The following is a 21,165-nucleotide window of genomic DNA, read 5'->3' as shown; positions in this document are numbered from 1 at the left end:
TATAATACATTAAGGGATTGACTGCTGAAGGATTGACTGTAAGGAAAGAAAATGGAGTCAGTCTACAGACAAGCAAGTGTGGTCTGAAGGAAAGGTCTGGATCAACGACCTTTGAAAAGGTCTGGATCAAAGACCTTTAAAAAGGTCTGGAAGAAAAACAGAGAGGAAATTACCACTTGCTCTCAGAAGAGGTAATAAATTAATGTTTATGAACTATGTCAACAGAAGATGTGCTTCCATAGCAAAAGAAGAACTAGTGATGCACTGGAAGAACACTTAAAGAATGTTTCCCTGTTGCAAATAATACACAGTGGTATTAACACAGTAATTCATAACCATGCATTTGTAAGGTTACTTTACTTCAAACAGATGTAAGAATAATTCCAGTATTTCATATCTTTGGAGTTGTGAAATTTCTGTTAATATTGCCTGCCTCAAACTCCGTTATTTTATAACAACCATTCCTTTATCATTTGTGGAAGACTAAAAATAGCCTCACAAATAAGAAACAACTTTTCCAAGATTTTGGTGGTCTCCAGTGATCACTGTTATTTTTACAATTTCACTGAGTTTTTCAGTAGGAGCATGACAACATCGCAACTAAGTGAAAAACCAAAAGCTAGAAATATGAGCTTACAATATTTGTATTGCTCTAAGAGAAATGTATTCCTACAGAAAAGTTCAAAGACAAATGGGTATCAACTTGTTTTAATAAGCAGCTTTCTTTAGTGACAAGTTAGTCTTAAAAATACCAGGATAACAAAAGAATTTAGTAACTTACTCTAAGCTCAGTCTTTCTCTGGAATAGAAAATAATCCAACAGCACATATATTGGAGTGATAATGCCATCAGCCTTGATATTATAGTGTCACAGGAGTCCTCATAATTTAGTTCTTCCACACTCTACCATCAAATTTAAATAAAGAGTAAAAACTAAATAAATACCATGGCTGCCCCAAGCTTTTAATTAGTATCAATATAATGTGCAGAAACTAGATCAAACATAAATACAGCTAAATAATGTAAGCATTAAGGACACATATGGCAGTTGGGAGAACTAGGTTGTATTCCCAACTTTTATTCCCTTTGAACTTCAAAAGGCTGATTCAAAGCTTTATACCTCTTCTTCTTTTCTCTAAAAAGAAACACTATCAATGTTCATAAGATTTCTTGTGAACCTAAATAATGCAAAATATTGTTATAAACTTCTGAAGTTCCTACCTGGCCTATGCAAATCATATAATAACTACACTAACTATATATATAAAGTCCAGCATCACTAATTGCAGTAGCTTGTAAGAATGTCTATGCTGTAATACTTGTAACACTAATTGATTATTTTATTATGTATCTATCTTTCAGAAGCCATTCTTCTACCTGTAATCTGTCTTGTTTCATAACAGAATTTAAGTAGTATGCAATTACTTAAGCTATTATTTTTTATTAAAAGTAGGACAAATTATTCTATAGATTAATTCAGATAACCATCTAAAATGGAAGGATTTAATATGCACACTGGTAACGCAATAGATCCACAAATACATTTAATTTGTTGTTAAAAAAATTTCTTTATACAACCCTCTTTTTAAGTATGCATCCTTTAACTACATTCTGTATAATCAAATCACAGGTCAAATGTTACTTCAGTGAAGAAACTGAGAACATTTTAAACTAGTCAAACTGGCACAGACAGAATTTTAGGATTAATGATTTGTGATGTGAAACCATGGATGAATTAAAATGATTATGGGGAAGAGAAGATATGTCAAAAGTCTTAAAATATGGCCTAGAAGTAACTGAACACATAAGAGAACTTGGATAGAGTAGTTTCATGTTGTACCTGCAGAAAGATAGCAGTACATTCATCTATTGTCAGCACAACATATCGATCTGTACTTCCAAAGAGTCTTAAGGAGTAACCACTGTTTCTTTCAACAAAGGTAATGCCATATCTGAAAAAATAAAATTATTTCATTAAAACTCAGACAAGTAAAATAATACAATTTTCTTTAAGGAAACGGGTAACATACACCCCTTAATACAGGTTTTTAACTTATACAGTCTTGATCTTTCTAAAATGCTCAGTTCATTTTAAGACACAGTGATTCACTTTAGCAGTGATTAAGTGAAATTAAATATTGCTAACTGCATTGAGTATGACCTTGACATCCAGACTTTGAGTTTACAGAAAAATATAAAGGTAATATAGAAACTAATACAGTTACTTAGAAACGTTTTCTAACTTTTTATACTGCATTTTTTTTCTTCCTTTCATGATTGTGCAGCACAAGGCAAAACAAATTGACTGATTGCCATTAATGTATGATCCTAAAACTTTTTAGTGACTTAGAACTGCCAGCAGCACAGGCTGCTGTTGTGTTTTACTAGGAAACACAAGACACTCAAACCTGAATCTGCCAGCAGTAACTCTAGAAACTTGTATGGACAGTGTGTTCAGACATTTAAAAAAAGTAAACTCTTACCTTTTCTGAAATTGTACAGCTCTTTGCTCACTATTTAACTCTCTCATCAGTGCTAAAAGGAGCTAGTGAAAAAGTAACAAAACATTGTTCCCAGCTACTTGGCTTATGGACAGGCTGAACAGAAAACTTGAACAAGTCCAAGTTTAAAAGCATATTAGATTTTGTGTTCAAATTTTAAATGTCAAAGACATAGATATTTTTTTATCCTACTGAACTCTAATTAGACACAGACCAAAAATGGCTCCACAGCTGACTCAAGGATATAATACTAAAACTGGCATGTCTGTCATGCAACATAGTGAAATCAACTATCTGTATCTCTGTCACTATGTTTGAGAGGTATTGCTGCTCTGGTCCCCATTTCTTTGCTTTGTTGTTTCTTTGTTTCTTTCATTCTTCCTTTTCTTTTTTTTTCCTTACCCCTCATGAGATAAGGTAGCTTTACCAACTATTTATTACTGTAAGAGCAAAATTCAAGAAAATTATGTCAAAGAAATAATAAAGAAGCACAATGATTTACAACCCTAGCAGTTTTCATACAGTTTACAGAGTATGAAAAATAAAATGAATAGTGGATCTGAATTTTATTAATAAATTAGCTTTTGTTTTAAACTTAGCCTCTCCTAAGCACTGTGATGCACCAGAAAATAAGATGTTTTGCTGCTGTTCAGTTTGAGTATTTAGCATAGCTTCAGTAGATCAAAACAACAATAACAAAACCCCAAAGCAATTTTTATGAAGAATTAAATACAAAGTCTTCCAAGGACCGAGAAGCACTAAAGAAAAGAAAAGTTTGTTAACATCATGATTTTCAGAGAAAAGTAGAAAATTAAAAAAGTTTTTCTGATTTAAAAATACCTGCTACAATTTTAAAAATTGGCCAATTCCATTCTGGGTGGCGTGTGTGTGAATCTCTAGTACTAAGTGAAAAAACAGAAAAAAACATACTCTTGTCTCTTAAAAGGCTAATAAGTGTAATTGCAGAAATGTATGTGACAGCCAAGTAGACAGCCAATACATGATAGAATAGAATAACATACATGTCCTGAAAATCTGAAAATAAATAGCCCACATTATTAAATAGGTTCTTTTCACTCACCTGGATTCAAAAAGTTGAAGAACATCTGGCATATTAAGAAGACCTTCAGTTGTCAGAAATACATATGGAATCTGTACTTCCAGAAGAAAGGAACAACCATGATTCCCTGCAACATTTTGTATATGTAAGATAATAGTTTAATAAACAAAAAACTATAGATATAAAAATATATCTATTTGATATATTAATATAAATATATAAAACAGATATAAATATTAATGTAGTTGATATATTTTTTAAAATTCAAAAATTCAGCTTTTATTTATCTCCAATAAAATGCTTCCACTCTATACTTTTTTCCTCCAAAAGTAAATGCCATTGAATCTTTTTGAAAGTATGCTTTATTTCAGATTTTTTTATATTTACAGCATTCCTTTAGAACGAGGAAGGGTGGATACAGCTTGCAGAAGCTGTAAACAACTTATGAACTTGGCACAAGTTCTTATAAACCCACATGTACTCCAACATCCTGGCCAAAACTAGGCTTACACTTAAATAAAAACACCTTCTTGTGGCATAGATAACCCAGCTCTCTTTGTTGAGCTTTAGCTCTCATAATGTATTACTCATTCTCTTCCACACGCATATGAATGTAGCATTTTATGGAACAGAAAATGTTTTCTTTTCATATGTCAGTCTAACTGTTTATCACAATTCAGGAGAACACTTACCCATTTGCATTGTCTCAGGGAGAGTGGTTTTAAAAGTCATGTAAGTGACATTCAGATTTTCACACAGATTTTTCCAGCCAGAATTTTCAGAATAATTGTATTCCATTACTAGTGAGAAGTGCATCCAAGGGAAGTCAGCTCCAATTTGCTGATTATGTACAATAATGCAGGAATATCTACTAAGACTTAAAAAAACCCAACAAAATAAAAGTAAGTGCAGGTAGAAATATGCTTAGAACAAAATAAACTCAATTTTACTTTGTTGAATTCTAACTGCTTAAAGTCTGTTTACAAAAATATATTTGCCCTTCCTGGCTAAGGTTCCAACTCCTTTAAAAATGAATTTAAAAATCAAAAGCTGTACTCTACCTCCTACAATTATCTGCCTAAAATCTAATGTATTTCAGAAATGTCATAATTTCTAATTTCTTATGTTATGCCCTTCCACCATTGTTTTCTATAACAAGCAAAAATCATGTTTCTCTACATATTTCTCTTTTTCTAAACAGGCAAAACAACGCATAAAGAATATGCAATTGCTTTTTCCCTAAAGTTCCTCTAGGCCTCACTAAGCATTTTCTACAGTGGACAAAATTCTCAAATCTAAAAATGAAGCTGTAGGCAAATACTACAGCTATAAAACTAATACTATTATGAAAACTTTACTCCAGAAAGACTCATGGAAAAGATCTAAAGTAATTGAAATTTCACTGACCTTAGTCTCGACTATAGAATTTGTTCTCATGAATCAAGAATTTAACTTACTTGCTTATGATCTCTTTACAACTTAAAGGGGTTTGTTTTTTCTCAGAATTCAAATCCACAGCTTTCAAACCTGCTTAAAAAAATTAAACAGTTGATGAAATAAATAAGCCTCTATGACTATGAATCAACACACAACAGTAAGCAGCAAATGTGGAACAACGCAGGTTATTAAAATTTTAAGTATTACATATTCTCTCTTTTTTAAGTATTACATATTCTATCTATACAATTTCTGTATTGCACTGTTGGACGTAATGATTTAGAAATTTCCTTCTCAGAACTCAAGGGAAAAATAATGCAAACAAGTTCAATGTCTCACAAACTCACAACCCTGTTACCTTAAAATGAAAAATTAAAGGTTAAAACAAAAGGAACCACATTTGCCCCTTTATAAGTTAAATTTCTTTACATTTTTTGTACATTTGAAATTTTAACTGGAATATGTATCTAAGAAGGAATGTTGTTTCTACACAAGTGCCTCTTTTCAAAGGCGTAGTTGGATTGGCCTGTGTTTGCAAAAGAGTCTTAAGTTCTTAAAACAAATAAAGCTCTTTTCATTAAATATTATTATTAGTAAAACCACTGTGAACATGCCTCCTCCCTTTCAAAACATTCTAAAAGACAGGCTTTCTTCTTTTAAGAGCACAGGAAATCTAACTTTATTTTTAAAGGCAAAAGAACAGTATAATACACAACATTTGATAAGGTTCAAGCAAGTAGGATTTATGAAAACTGATTTTAAAAAAGCAATAAAAATGAGTCAGTGACTTGTTCTAAATATAACTATAAGCTCAAATTATAATTTTCCTGAAACATGGTTTTTGGTTTTTTTTTGACGTACCAGCTGAATTTGCAGTGTCAAACAAGCTTGTATTTCTGAAATCACTCACAGGTAAAGTGCTGAAGTGATGAAAGTGCTACTTGTATCAGTGGGAAGGTGGGATATTTGAAACAGTATATTTTTGCCTTGAGCTTTATAGATTGATACAGTTTATGCTGACATATTTAACAAATTAGCAATGTATAGCTAAAGGAAAATATTATCTGTACCTGAATACTCATTCAAGGCTTTATGCTGGGGAGTTTAGTTAAGACTTTTAAAACCTAACTGCTCTGAATACGCTTGGAAGGAAGAAAACTTGTGACTAATGATCAGCTAAAAACAATGAGACAAACTAGTCAAGACAACAGATACAAATATAATTAGGCAATGGGCTGTCCACAGCTCCTTCATGTTCTGTTAAAAAAAATCTTTGACCCAACAGATAAATTATTACTCTCTTGAAATGGAAAACATTAGACCAGCACTTCTAAATGGGGGAAAATAAAATTAAAAGATAAAAGGCTGATGGAAGAGTTATGGAATATTAAACAGTGAGAAAAATATGTAGAAAGGGTCCTGATGAGAATGGAGAAAGACCTGCACCAAGCATTCACACATGAATGCAGCACTCTACAGGATAAGAGCCACTTTTTATTTCAAAAATACACATAAAATAATAATTTACCATCTATCCTAGATAATGGTTGAATGAAGGCAGCTTTTTCTCTTTCAGAGTCCATCCTTGTAATTATTAATATCTGTATGAAGAAAATTAAAAAGAAACTCCAGTTATGTTAATTTTTTTCTTTCAGCCCACATACATCTTTCTTTCTCCTCTGAAGAGAAAACACAAGATTGAATAAACAAATGGTAAAACCAGAAACTTTGAGTTTTCCACAATGACAATTGTAGAATATTCCAAGTTGGAAGGGACCCATAAGGACAGAGTCCAACTCTGTGCTTCTCACAAGACTACCTAAAACTAAACCATATGAATATATCCAAGAACTTCTTGGAACTTGGACAGGCTTAGTGCTTTAAACACTTACTTAGAAGTCTGTTCCAGGGAGGACCACCCTCTAAGTGAAGAATCTTTTGCCTAATGTGCCTGAACTTCGTATGACACCACTTCATTCCAGTTGCTTGTGTCCTATTACTAGTTACCAGAGAGAGGAGATATACACCTTCCCCTCATCTGTTTTGCTTGAGGAAGATGTAGGCTGTGATGGGGCCACCCCTCAGCCTTCTCTTCCCCACGAGGAACAACAGAAGTGACATCAGCTGCCCTTCCTCTTGCTCTTGAAGCCTTCTAATATCTTGGTCCCCTCCTCTGGACAGACAAAACAGACAAGTTTGATATCCTCCTTGTATTGTGGTGCCCAAAACTGCCCCCAGCACTCAAGGTGAGGCCATCTCAATGCAGAGGAGGTCAGGACAACCCCCTCCCTTTCTCAGCGGGTGATGCTGTGCCTGATGCACCCCAGGACATTGTTTGACCCTCCTGGCTGCCAGGATACCACTGAATCAATTTGCTATTGACCCAGACTTCCAGTCTCTACCCACTGGGCTCAAGTCTCTTTCCCAATTTGTATGTATAACCATGGTTGCCCCATCCCAGGAGGAAAATTTGGCACTTAATCTCCATATAGTTCATAAAGCTGGTGAGTTCTCAGTTCTCTAGCTTAATTTTTGTGAAAGGCCTTTCTACACTAGTATAATCAGTAAAATCACTTAATGTACTTTTAATTCCTGTGTCCAGACAACTTACAAAAACATTTAAGAGCACTTTCTCTAAAACTTAGTCCTGGGGAACACCACTGGTCACTGGCCACCAGCCTGATGTAATTCCATGTACTGTAATTTTTTGCACTCAACCCATTTGTCAACTGCTCACCCAAACCGGTATTATGGACTTGTCTAGCTCTGTGGTGAACAGTTCATCTAGGATATTGTGAGAGACAGTACTGAAAACTTTGCTAAAGTTGAAAACCACACACACTGGCTTTCCTTGGTCAACTAGATGGGCCACCTTGTTGTAAGTGGGAAAAGAAAGGAAATTAAGTTGGCTAAGTAGTACTTTTCTCTTGTGAACTCATGCTGGCTGCAGCCAATGATTGCATTGTTTCTCAAGCATTTTCCAGTATCTCCCAGAATAAACTTTCCTATAATTTTAACAGGCACTGAAGTGGCACAGACAAGTCTGTAATTACCAGAGGCTTCCTTCTTTCCCTTCTTGAAAATTGAAACAACATTTAACACCTTCCAGTAACCTTAAGTAACACCTAAATCAGCTGGGATGTCTCTAGACTCCCAAGATTGTTGAAAAAATAATGGAAAGAGTTCCCATAATGACATTTTTGAGCTCCTTCAGTACCCTGTCAACCTCACTGGGCTCTCTACATCTATGCACATTCAGATGGAGTAGCAAGTCTCAAACAAGCTCAGGATTGGCTGGGAGTCCACCTTTGTCCTCAGTCAAGTCTTCTAACACCAAACTCTGGAGATTGAAGACAGGCAAAAGAAGGCACTGAATGTCTCTGCTTTGTTTATGTCCCAATTTGTGAGGTGACCAACTTTGTTGAGCAACAGACCAATGTTGTCTCTGATTCTTATTTTGCTCTTGACTTATTTAAAAAGCTCTTCTTGTCATTCAGTGTTAGCCAGCTTGAGCTTCAATTGAGCTTTGGCCACATAAATTTTCTCCCTACAGGAGTGAACAGCCTCTCTCAAGTCCCTTCATGTCACCTGCTCATAAGTGATATTGCAAATCCATATACATTGCTTTTCCACCTAAATTCTAGAAGATCTCTGCTCAGGCAGGCCAGGCTTCTGCCTCGCTTGCTTGGCTTTTGACTTGACTTACTCCTGAGCTCAAAAAGAATGCTTGTGAACCTACTTAAAAACATTATCTAAATATATTATATCCCATCATTACTATTGTACTAGACAGATCTGTCACATTAGAAACATTATCCCTATGGAGAGAAAACTTAAGCTGAAGATATCTAGAATTCAGTCTGCAAGGTACTTATTTAACAGAGGGACGTACTGGATTTACTGCTGAACTGATTAGAAAGATCTTCCAGTCTGTAGATGGAGTCACAGAAGTGTTTCTGCCAGAGATCTGAGACTCACTGAATATTGATTAAGACAAAAATGTTGAAAAGAATTAGAATCTACCAAACTGACACAGTCTTAAAAAGAATCCCCACCACAGAAGGTGTTTACCTTGTCCATCATTTTAACTGATACAAACTAAACACATTGCTACATTAAGTATATAAAGAAGAACATGTACCTAAATACATCACCATGCTTTCTGACAGGATGCTCTCTGAACTTTTATGCCATTCTACAGATACTTTTCATGTTGTACACAAGATAATATTTTAAGGAATCACATGTCTGATTCTTAAGATTTACAGACATAAGATTATCATATGTGTAAATATTAAAAGAGCGTTAGATCTTGGCAGAAAAGAACTTCTGGTCTGACAGGCAGAGGCAGATTTCAATTTCCATAAGTAGGTGCACAGAAGAGCAACTCAACAATCCACTGGCATCTTTATAAGCAGTTTTGGACAACTGCATGTAAAAACGTTGACCTGCTTTTCTTCACACAATTCAACAGCAGACTCATTATATGTTCAAGTGAGCTAGATAAAATTTTTAATAATATTCTATTAAATCAGGAGTATAAAAGATAATAAAACAAAGAGGATTTCTTTTCTAAACCAGCAGTAACTTCTACCTTACAAAGGACATGTCCCATTACAGTCCGGCATCAGTAACAACTCTGGCTAATAAAAGGATCATAAGACTATCCTATTTCACATCATATTTACTGATATTGATGTGATACAACAAAACTGATATTGATGTGGTACGACAGAACTGATACTGATCTGATATGATAGCAAATAGTTTATGGACTACAACTTTTACTTCTTATTAAACTGGAATACTCCTTCTACCTAGTCAGGCTCATTAAAACCTGTCTCTGAATGTTAGGAAACAGGAAACAATTAGTAATTGTGAATAAAATAATATATAGCATTATATTGCATGCATATCTCTGCATGACTAAGTCAAGCAAACAAGTCAAAACTCAGGAGTTATAAATAAAAATTTTTAAAAATCATGGCTAGTGGAGTTGAGAAGAAAAGCCAAATTGCCACTGAGCTGACATAAAAATGACATCAAGCTCTCACATGCCTCCTACTGCAACATAATCCTAATATTACAAAGCAAAATGTGCTGCTCTTAAGAAGATAAAAAGGATGCAAAATCATCTTTGTCTGTTGAAGGACAGACATCAAGACAATCAGCACCATTTTATTTTTATTGCTTCATTTTAATTTTAAATTCAGAAAGGATATATAATAAGTTGTTATATTGTTCTTCTAGTAAAGTTTAATCAAAAGATATTCAGAACCTCCCAGTGCAACTCTTAAACACAGGAAGAATAAATCCTCAGGAAGTGAAGTATGGAAAGAAGCTAAAATAAACTTAAAGATCTTTTTTGGTTGTGTTTAGGAGCCTAAATTCTATTCCAAACAGTTAGAACACTTTAAGCACTACACATTTCATTCTGTTTCCTAATGTGATTAGTATTCTGTAAAGAAATAATAAATATTGTGCAAAGGAAGGAGATGTTTGGCACTGTGTCATATCACCCAAAGTATTCACACATCCAGAAAAGAGAATCTTTTGGTAATTTGAATATCCTCCAGAACTGTCTCTTCTATGCCAAAACAATCACTCACAGATATTTGCTTTCTATACCATTCAAATGCCAGGAGGTTTACCAGATACACTGGTTAAGCAGAGGTTATCTGTGGATAACACCACTTACACACTCCTTGACATATGTGTGCTCCAAGCCACACCATAAAAGCACACAATCATGACTTGTGCTATGATTCTCTCTGTGCCAGATGACTGAGGCTTTCAAATAAAAGGCTATATTATAATTTTTAGTAACTGATGTGATACAATAAATTTATCAGGAAAACAAAACCACGTGAAACAAGATAAAGCCCTGGCAATGCTAAAACTCTTTTGCATGTTATTTCATGCATGCAACAAAGGGAGATTTGATCAACCAAAAACTTGTACTGCTGTGACAGAGTTCTTAAAATTTATTTAGCCTTATTTAATAGATACCATGAAGTAATTATTTGACTTTTTTTCATAAATGAACCCTTGTTCAAACATAGTCTTGCAACTACTCATGTAATCAGGAACAATTTTGTTTGTTAAGAGAAACTGATTATTTTGTTAACCTTAACACTGTGGCTCTCTCCATAACTTTTCATCCAATTTAATATTTCACACTGAAGTGCTGTTATTTTGGGATGTGTTTCATGCTTTTTCTGGCTGCTGTACTGTACAATCTTCAGCTGCCTCCAGATATTATTCAAACAGGATTCTAAAATGTTTTTATAGACATCCTTTGCCTTGGACAAATAACCTGTTAATGGAGCAACAAAAGAAGTAAATGAAGTGACAAAAGATAATTGTCAAGCATTGTGCTCAATCTGCACATCAATTTAAGATCTATATGATGGTATCTTGCACAAAAACAGATGAATGTTAGTGGCTCCCCAGTATGGAAGGAGAGTGTGACCACTTATCGGGTACATAAATGGTGTTTATAAAACTGATGTACTTTATGTGGTATCCACTATGTAACTCCAGATAGAATTATACAAGACTGCATCCTGAAGCTGCAGATGCTGGCAGCAACACTCTTATATACTTATCTGTATTACTTATACTAACAACACTATTTCTATCACCATTGTCTAAAGCTTGTTTGTCCTGCATGTTTACCACTCTACATATTATCATAACTACACTCAACTCTGAATGCCTTCTATGTATAAATGGTGAACAATGCTGGGGTTATCTGAAAATGCATAAAGAAAAAAATACATCCAACATATAACTACATGATGAACCACACAGCACAACAACACAACAGTGAACACCACAAGGCCTACTTAGTATCTTGCCCAATTTTCTATTTTTTTATTTTATTTTAATTGTGCAATTTCCTGTGTGAGCTGTTGCTCAGGTTTGGAAACACAGGTGCTTTTGTAATTCTGAAATACAATCTAGGAGTGCTTCTGCTACAAAAAAAGAGTACAGGAAAAACTGCTAATTTTTCTTCCTCCCATTCTTCTACATTGTTTATAGTAATGAGAGAAAAGATTTGTACTTAGGATTCTCCTTAGATATTCATTCTGTATTCTTCCTCCTACTCTTTTATTGCTAGAAATATTTAAGGAAAGACAAAGTATTTTCCCTTACAGTTTAGTCTAGGGCAGATGTTTTAGATTTTACATCAATTTTAAGGAAACATCATCCATCCAGGGATAGTTCAGATTGAAGACAGATGCTCTGAAGCAACTTTATCTTCTGTAAAGAAAGGAGTCTGACTTTCCTAGGGCATTCATATAACTTCAGTGTCTTGTAGACCTAGCCTGATAGAGGTATTTGAAAATTCAAAACATACAACTACAGGAATTTAACAAGCTCAGCATTATCATTTCAGGCATTAAACTAGGTTACAATGGATTGCCATATTCCAAATTTGAATAAGACCAGAAAAGTTAAAAAAAAGTGCTTCTACGTAAGTCCAGTGTAGCAAGTTCAAGCCTCTTTCCTCATGATACATTAGATAATATTGAAGATTTTGCTTAAAATGCTCTCTGATTTAAGTAACTCACTTTCACAGAGCCTAACAATATTTTATGTGGAAAGTGTTCCACACTCAGAAAAGATAGATAGTAAACAGAAAAGGAGTTGACTTTTGCATGTTCTTCCGTTTCCACATAGAGTCCAACAAAACTCTCTAGACAGTCCATTTGTCATTCTGAGATACAAGACGTTTAATATATGTGAAAGTTCTTAACAAATGGAATAACTGTTATTCCATAACAGTTTCAGTCTATTAGTCATGAACTGAGCATATACTCTGATGGCAGAGTCACAGCCACAAACATAAGGGATTGTCTGCAGAACACACACAAAGTTTTGGGTTTCTGGGTATCATTATTGTATATATACTGAAAACAAACCTAGAGCTGCGTCCAAGCCACATGTTAGTAGCAGATCTCGAACTGTCACCAGCAGGTGTACCAGAGCAGCGTGTCTGAACAGCATGATCTCCTTCTCATCTATCTGACCTTTATAAATAGAAGACAGAGGTGTGGGCTACATAAGATGTCACAACTCACGTTTTATCTATATCTATATCTATATCTATATCTATATCTATATCTATATCTATATCTATATCTATCTATATCTATATCTATATCTATATCTATATCTATATCTATATCTATATCTATATCTATCTATATATCTGTGTGTGTGTGTGTGTGTGTGTGTGTGTGTGTGTGTGTGTGTGTAGTTAGCTTAAAAGATCCTGGTATCTAAGCCTTTTCATTAAAAGATCCTGGTATCTAAGCATTTTCATTAAACATACTTGAACATGGATAACCTTCAAAGTATAGCCTTCAGATCTGGTGGTCTTGCCAAATAGCTTAAGATATTTCCCAGGTCATCTGGCCCAGGGCAAGTGGCCAATATTTTTGTTGCTTTACTGATTTTAGTGTGGCAAATCTCTGCACCTAATTAACATCCCAAGATGAGAATTTTCACTTTCAAGAATGTAAATCTGAATGACATTTGCTTCTTCTTAGCCTCATACACATCAAACAAATTTATGGGCTTCCTGTTCTGTATTGTGTCCATTTTGAATATATATTATAGGACTTGACTGAACAGGAAGGAATTTCTAGTCTGAAGACAGAACATATATTTGAAAATTGCACATAGGTAATGGTGCAGTTCATCACCATAAACCATAAATTTTTGAAAACACAACTACAGAGTAAGTGTGCTTAATAACAAAACACATACTTCAAGATGCTTAGAAAGATTGAGGAAAATAATTTTAAGAATAAATTACTAGCTGAAGTTGCATTCTAGGAGAAAAATAATAGCTAGGTCTGTGTACAAGGATTATCATAACTTTTAATTCAAAAATACAAGGAAGGAAAAACCAACTTAAGGACACAGCATACAGAAGGACGTAGCTGGAAACTGCATGAAAGGTAAAGATCTTGCTACTATTCTGCATTAAAAGATAGAAAGTTAATGTTCAGCTCTGTTAGTAAAGGACTATATCCAGCTCTTTACACCAACCACCATAAAAACTCTGTGAGGAACACAGGTCCTTTAGAAACAAAGGAACATAGTAAGAAACTATTTTATGATGGAAGACTGGAGCACTTGGTGATATTTGATGCATAAAAGTCCAGCAGGGGAATAGTAATCTGCTAATAGATCACTACCATCACAGTAAGTGATTGTTTTGTATGTTCACTCAGGGATTAAGGAGCAAATACATCAGCACAGTCTGGAGAAAAGTGGAATAAGACTGGATATTGTGAAACTATTTAAAACCAGGAAGGAAATAAAAGAAGTATGTTACCAGGGAGATTTTTGTATCTCATATAGACACAGAGAAATATTAATTAGGAATGAATTGAGTATTTTCTCTCTTGTTCCTGTGGACCTTCCAGCAAGAAAGTTCTTACTTTCTTCTGCTGCTTTAGCTGGGAAAAAATGCAATTTCTATAGCATGTAAACTGCATTTGAGAGGATGTAAGTTTTCTTAAATTATGATTGTATTGAAATGCAGATTCTTACACAATTTTTTTCTTTGATTCAGAGAAGCAGTAGTAATTCTGTGTACACTTTTCTCATTAATGGTTTCCTTTCTGTCATTTACTGATACAGATATAGATACTATATTTATCCCTCATGTTTGTGAAGATGGTGTCTTTTTTGTAAACTCACTCACATTAAAAGAACACTGCTGCTGATAATTTTAATATAATTTAATATTAATTTTAAAACCACAGTCTGTCATTCTGTAGGGGCAACTACAGTTTCTTTTTGTTTGCCTTCTTTCTCATTTGAGGTTTCATGGTTGTTAATGTTTTCTTTGAGAAAAATACATTCAACGCAGAAAGTAATGAAATTGAGACAGCAAGAGTTTATTGCATAATTTATGACATAATAGAGAAACATGGCAGGTAGTAGACAGCCTACTATGTTATCCTTAGAACTAGTTATCAGCTATGAGCTGTACAACTCAAAAAGTAACACAAAATACTAAGTAACTTCCTAAATGTTCCTCAAACCAGTCTCTATTTTGTTATGAAATTTTCCTGATTCTCTTTACAGTCAAAAATCTTTGTAAGGGGTCACTATCTTTGATGATTTTCCTTCTAATTTTTCTGGTTTTATAGGGCTTTCATATGCCACATAGAAGAGAAATTAAGTCAGAAGGAAACCAAAGCATTATGGATTTTTTTTCCTCTTCATTTCTAACATGGGCATAGTATTTGGCATCATGTAGGTATGACAAAATATAGATATGAAAAAAAGAAATAACAAAACAACATAAACAACTTTTAATTTTAAAATCTATCATGAAAAAAACTCATTGTTTGCTATAGAAACAACATTTCTGAAGCGTATGTAAAGTCTTTTAAATTGAAATCCAATTAGAATAATTTTGTATTGCAATATTGAGTTTAATAACTGCAATATTGAAGACAGAGACATTTTTGAAATAAAAGAGGAAATCAGTTGTTGTAAGTCTATAAGATAAACTGTGAAAATATTTACCATTAATTTATAAGACATCTTGAACCTTGTTTCACTAATCAAATCTGTATTAGTTTTAAAGAAGAACAGATGTTCTAAACACTTACTTTGTTTGAAATGATCACATATCACTTTCTCTTGCTGTTTTAAGAAAAACCTTGTATGATCAAATTTAACACTCTCAAAGCTCCAATTAACGGAAGCAAGTACACCCAGATGTGTCAAATCTTTTAAAACAGGAATGGCTGCTTCTTCCAAGAGGCAGTAGGCCTGGCATTGGCTTTCTGGATAACACAATGAACAAAACATAATAACAAAGTTTGGTTTCACATACCACTAGTGGACATGAACACTCAAAAGATGCAGCAAAAGATTACCAATGATATCTTGTTCATGAAAGCTGAAACATTAATGAAAAAAGTTACTCGCCACAGAGCCTCCTGCAGTGGTAGCAATCAGCTTATCCTCACAACAGGTAACCACATTGTTCCATGTATTTCATAACATGATCAAACTCCAAGAGAAGTTAGTGTGAGTCACAGCAGTAGAAAATCCTAAGATTATTTGCTGTTCAGTTGTTTTACAGCAGCCTGCTTCTACATTATAGTCATTTTCAAAATGCTAATTTTTGTTTTGACTGCAGAAATGTTTTATTTTCTCTCTCCAATTGTATTAAAAAAAAATTAAAATCAGCTTAAAGCTATGATTTCCATCTCACGTGGGAACAGATGAAAGGACTATTCTACTCTTTCACTGGCTCTGTGAAAGAAAATCCTGTAAGGCTGGAATCAATGTATTGTGAAGGAAAACCAAACTAATCTGTGCTAGGCCTACAACTTCCTAGAGCAGGGTATTTTTAATTTTCTAGGTTCTTCTCTACCATTTCTACTGCATGAGAAAAGTGTTGTCAGTCATGTTCTTTGATACAATGCTCATACAACAGCGAGAGTTCAAGGGGTAAGGCCCAGTTATGTCTGAGATAAATCAATTGATGATTTCTACTGTTAAAGACCTCTTCTATCAAAATGACTACTGATCTCTTCCATTTCCATTTCTCATTTACTCAGACAAAAATGTGCAGACTAGTAAATGGAAAGTACTGACTGATTGGCATTAAGAGACTTCATGCCTGCTGATTTTGACCAGACATAACTCTAAGTCCAAGTTACTCTTTTTACCTTGCATGCAATTAATTGGCTTTTGTCTCAAAATGCTGCTCCATAGCACACTCTCATATCTGTGTCAAAATACATATCCATCTACTTGCAATACTTTCAGCCACAAAGAGAAGAGACTAAGTCTAACAATTTCTGTATTTCTCTGGGCAGTACTATTTTATATAAAATTATTTTGCAAAACTATATAGAATCACAGAATAAGTGAGATCATTGAGCTCAAGTGTTAACCCAGCACCACCATGCTCACCACTAACCCTTGTCCCCAAGTGCCACATACCCAGGGTTTTTTAACACTGCCAGGGATGGTGAGTCCACCACTACCTTGGGAAGCCAGTCCCAATGCCTGGCCACTTTTCCAGAGTAGAAGTTTTTTCCAGTATCCAATGTAAACCTCATCTGGTGCAGCTTGATGCCATTTCTTCTTGTCCTGTCACTAATTACCTGGGAGAAGGTAAAGCAGTTCCAAAAATAGTGTATACCTGATGGTTGAATATCGACAGTGATACTGTAATATTCTTTATTCTCTTGTGTTTTTTCCTCTGTTTTTACAGTCTCACAAAAAGAGTCATCCTCTTTGTGAACACTCATATGCTGTTCTTCAGGCTGTACCACTAAATAATGAAACCACAAGGGAATATTTAGCTAATATCACAAAACCAGCTCAATGAATAAGAAAACTGCTCTATAAATGACTCTACATGCAAAAAATACTTTCAAATTAAGTTGTTTCTGTGAAACATATGTTTTCTCTTCATGAATTCTTTGTTGTTTTCCTGGGCTTATACAGTACAAAAATCCATAAAACCCAAAACCAGATTAGGCCCTGTCTGCCTCAATAGCCCAAGAAGTCAGGCATTATTAGATTGCTCTTCGTAAGGGTAGAAATACATAGCTGTGAAAGTTAAGGAGCTGATACTACTGGTCTATAATATAGCTCCATAGGAAACGTCATATGCCTTTATATTGAGAAAAAACATGCATGACAGGAAAGATGCTGCTGACCATAAGGAGATCAAACTATGAAAAATACATCAGTGAGTTTGAGTCAAAAAGTTTAGATACTTCAAGACATGCATAAAGAATATACAAGTTGCAAATGGAAAAAAAAAATCATATTGAAAATAATTTTTTTGCCTGTCACCTAGCTATCTTTTGCAACTTGTTAATATTTCTAAGTAGCCTTCCCTTCTTCCTGATATATGCTATGCACAAGCTTCAACTTCTGGCCACAAAGCTTCTTCTGTCTCTTTATTCTGATTATTTTTCTGTGAGAGGGGTTCTTATTGAATAAGAATATTCTTATAAATATTATTGATTTTTCTACTTAAGAATGCCACTTTCCTCAGCAAACAAACTAATAATACAGAGACAGAAGGCAAAGAAAAACTGAATTTTTATTATGTTAACTTAGATAACTTGCCTTATTTTGAAAAGGTATCTGGGGTTCAAAACTGGATCACTGAGTTTCTCCTACTATTTCCCTCCTGCATATTTTCTAAACACTACACATTATGATATCTTTAAAAAAATAAGTCAAGCAATGAAGAAGCCTTACAAGCAGTGCTAGCCTTTCAATTTTCAGTTAGATTTAGAATGACCCTTGATAAAAATGTTTCTTTATTGTTAAAGGATGCAATGTTTTGTATCATTTCTACATTGATGTGGTTATCACAGACCTCCATATTTTAATGGCTTCTCTATATGTCAGGCATAACTGCTCTGCAATACTGTGATCTACCTGTACACTTGTCCTAATCTGCATTGAATCTTAAACCCTTCCGAGCTTATTCGTGAATGCGACAGCTTTTCTTTCAATACGCTTGGATTCCTCGTTAGGCCATGCGGTTCTGGTCAAGGTTCACTAGATGGCAGCATAAAACTTCACGTACCTTGGCACCTTCTAAAATTTGGATTATTGCTTTCTGACACCATGAAATTCTTATGCATCTCCAACAGTGTCAGAAACACACGAATTTTACAAAAAAAACCAAAAAAAACCCAAAAACAAACCAAAAAACATCCCAACTCTACAGGAACTATTGCTGAGGCTTTTATGTAACAACTGTTTGGTTTTGGTTTTTTTTTTTAATGCTGGGGCATTTAACTAAAACACAGATAAAAGTTATGGTCAAAATTCTGCCATATGAAAGAAAATTTTCAATTAAAAAAAACATAATTACATTCTGAAAAGTGAATTTAGCAGTATGCCGCTATTACTTGCCATTATATGTCACAAATACTTATTTTTCAAAACAAAAAAGAACATTCTTCTACTTTCTTTTTTCTCTCTGCTACTTTGAATTCCTTCAATGCTGAACATATAGCCTGATATTCATTTCCAAGTATTGCCATCAACAAGAACAAGACTACCAACAATTTTCTGTTTTCCCTAATATCTGTTTTGGTGCATTGTTTGATGATTTGATGGGGTTTGCACCAACATAACTGGCTCAAATGAACAACTCTTGCTCATTTCCTAGGTTACAGAAGTAAGTACTGATATTTGCTATTTGATAACTACAATGAATTTGAGGATTACTACTTCTCCAAAGTGGCCAGAAGATCCAATTTAGAACATATGGATGGAAGAGATCCCTCAAAGTAAGTACCATTTAGAGTTACTTTGTCAGAATAGGGATAAACGCAAATATTTTATGAGATAAAAAATCTCATCCCAAAAAAATGCACCCTCACCCCACCCCAAGTAAACCAACCAACCAAAATCTTCTAATATATCTAATGGAAAACAACAAAAGCTAAGTTACCTAGCTAGAATTCAATTACATTGACGATCATAAAAATAAAAATGTTGTCAATCGTTGTCTTCCATGAAGGCAACATAACTGTCAATATACTTCAAATAATTGACTAGGATGAACTAGCATCTATTGTAACTGGTGAAATAGAGAAGAATTAAATCTGGAAAAAATGGCAGAATAAACTGGTTCACATACCTTTTTCAGGTCTATCTACATAATACTTTTCCTCTCTTTCGGTGACTGTATATTTAGATCTCATCATAATAAAGTTGTTCAGATCAGAATCATCGTTGGCCCATTTAGAAGCAAGTACAAGTGATGCAGGCTTTCCACTACAGGATGAGTTGTCTAGTTTAGAAGACACAACTGTACAGCTGTCCGATTCAGATAGTTTGAGAGTTTTCTTTTCTTGGTTTAAGAAGCAAATTGCTTCTTCTGTCTTAATCTTGCTTATGCTTCCTCCAGTAAGCTCTTCCACAGATGTATTTGTACTGTGAATTTTGGCAGATGGCGGAGCACTCATGGCAAAGTTCTGCCTTTGAATCTGCAGTGACAAGTCTACTTTCTCTGACTGATGTCTTTCAGCAGAAAGCAGCTCTTGGTTTGTCACTGAATTCTTCTCTTCAAGCCATCCTAAAAAATACAATTTAATTTATTTGCTGTGACACAGATTTTTTTTCTTTTCTTTCTCCTCATTGGAATTAAGGACTTTGGATGATTTACAAAGAAGGCATTTTTCAAACTTCTTTGTGCCTTCTCAGATCACTAGGATCCTTTTCAAAAAACTTGTATTGATTAGGCCTATTTAAGAATGCACAATATTAAGATACAGAAGGCCATATTATTGTTTGAAGTTTTCATCATCTACATGGGATTTATTGTTAGATTTCTAGAAAGTGGGACACAAAACATTTCATTAGGAAGAAAAATTTACAATTTTATTTTTTAGAGGGGAAAAAAGAAGTACGCAAACAGTTCCCACTGAAGATATGCTTCACTAGAACTACAACTTTTTTGCACTGTAGCTGCACATCCGCCTGAAACACAGTGGCTAAACAATTAAAGAAATGTAAAAAGCAGTTAATGGGAAATGCTCTTGCATGAGCAGTGTCTATGTGTTTCACAATATCTCAAGTTACTGTCAATCCTTGGAGTTCTATAACCACAATTGGTGCCTTGCAGTCTAGTCATAGTTATACAACAAAATCTGAATAACTTCTTGCTTTTTTTGTTGAAGTTTGATTATAAATATGCAAAAACATCCATGTGAAATTCTTAAGTGATGAGCTGTTAAAATTTGAAATAGTTTGTATTAAAAAACCCTCTACAGCATCACAAAATAAGTAATTTTCACTGTAACATACTCCCCCCACTGACCTTGTGCTGGTAAGGCTATGTGAATATCTGCTTCATTAAAATATTCTAAAGCAAAACTACTACTTCTTAAGAAATTCTCCTGTATGGAACTATTTTATTTAAAAATGACTGGTGGAGGCCATTCTTCATCTGCACAGTAATAGAAAAGATGACTTTGTGTCGTTCAACACTTTTCTTCCTACAATTTATTCTGAGTTAGTGAAAGTACACCTTAAAATTGCAGCAGAATCCTTCCTTTATTTTAATGCAAAACATTTTTTTCTTAAGAATAAGAAATAATTAATTTTCTTTGTTCTTGGAGATCTGTAACCCCCTGT

At 34.2% G+C, this 21,165-nt stretch overlaps 1 protein-coding gene across 7 annotated transcripts in view; it reads right to left on the bottom strand.

Annotated features, from left to right (window-relative positions):
• The window catches only part of SHOC1 (shortage in chiasmata 1), a 94,524-nt gene that overhangs the window by 9,152 nt on the left and 64,207 nt on the right, over positions 1 to 21,165 (bottom strand). For 6 of the 7 annotated variants that reach the window (XM_085567226.1, XM_085567227.1, XM_085567228.1 and 3 more), the window contains 11 exons: positions 19,667 to 20,104; positions 17,192 to 17,323; positions 15,642 to 15,818; positions 12,927 to 13,034; positions 11,127 to 11,314; positions 6,527 to 6,599; positions 5,019 to 5,091; positions 4,254 to 4,438; positions 3,583 to 3,688; positions 1,841 to 1,952; positions 782 to 903 (listed from right to left, as the gene is read on the bottom strand). In XM_085567226.1, coding sequence (XP_085423352.1) covers positions 782 to 903; positions 1,841 to 1,952; positions 3,583 to 3,688; positions 4,254 to 4,438; positions 5,019 to 5,091; positions 6,527 to 6,599; positions 11,127 to 11,314; positions 12,927 to 13,034; positions 15,642 to 15,818; positions 17,192 to 17,323; positions 19,667 to 20,104 — 1,714 coding nt within the window. The remainder of the gene's footprint in view (positions 1 to 781; positions 904 to 1,840; positions 1,953 to 3,582; positions 3,689 to 4,253; positions 4,439 to 5,018; positions 5,092 to 6,526; positions 6,600 to 11,126; positions 11,315 to 12,926; positions 13,035 to 15,641; positions 15,819 to 17,191; positions 17,324 to 19,666; positions 20,105 to 21,165) is intronic. The other variant, XM_085567229.1, reaches the window with a different exon arrangement.

Source organism: Lonchura striata, chromosome Z (assembly GCF_050655825.1).
Source record: "Lonchura striata isolate lonStrDom1 chromosome Z, ASM5065582v1, whole genome shotgun sequence".
NCBI classification, from domain to species: Eukaryota; Metazoa; Chordata; class Aves; order Passeriformes; family Estrildidae; genus Lonchura; species Lonchura striata.
Note: the sequence above shows the minus strand (reverse complement) of the source record. Positions and strands in the feature narration are given on the sequence as shown.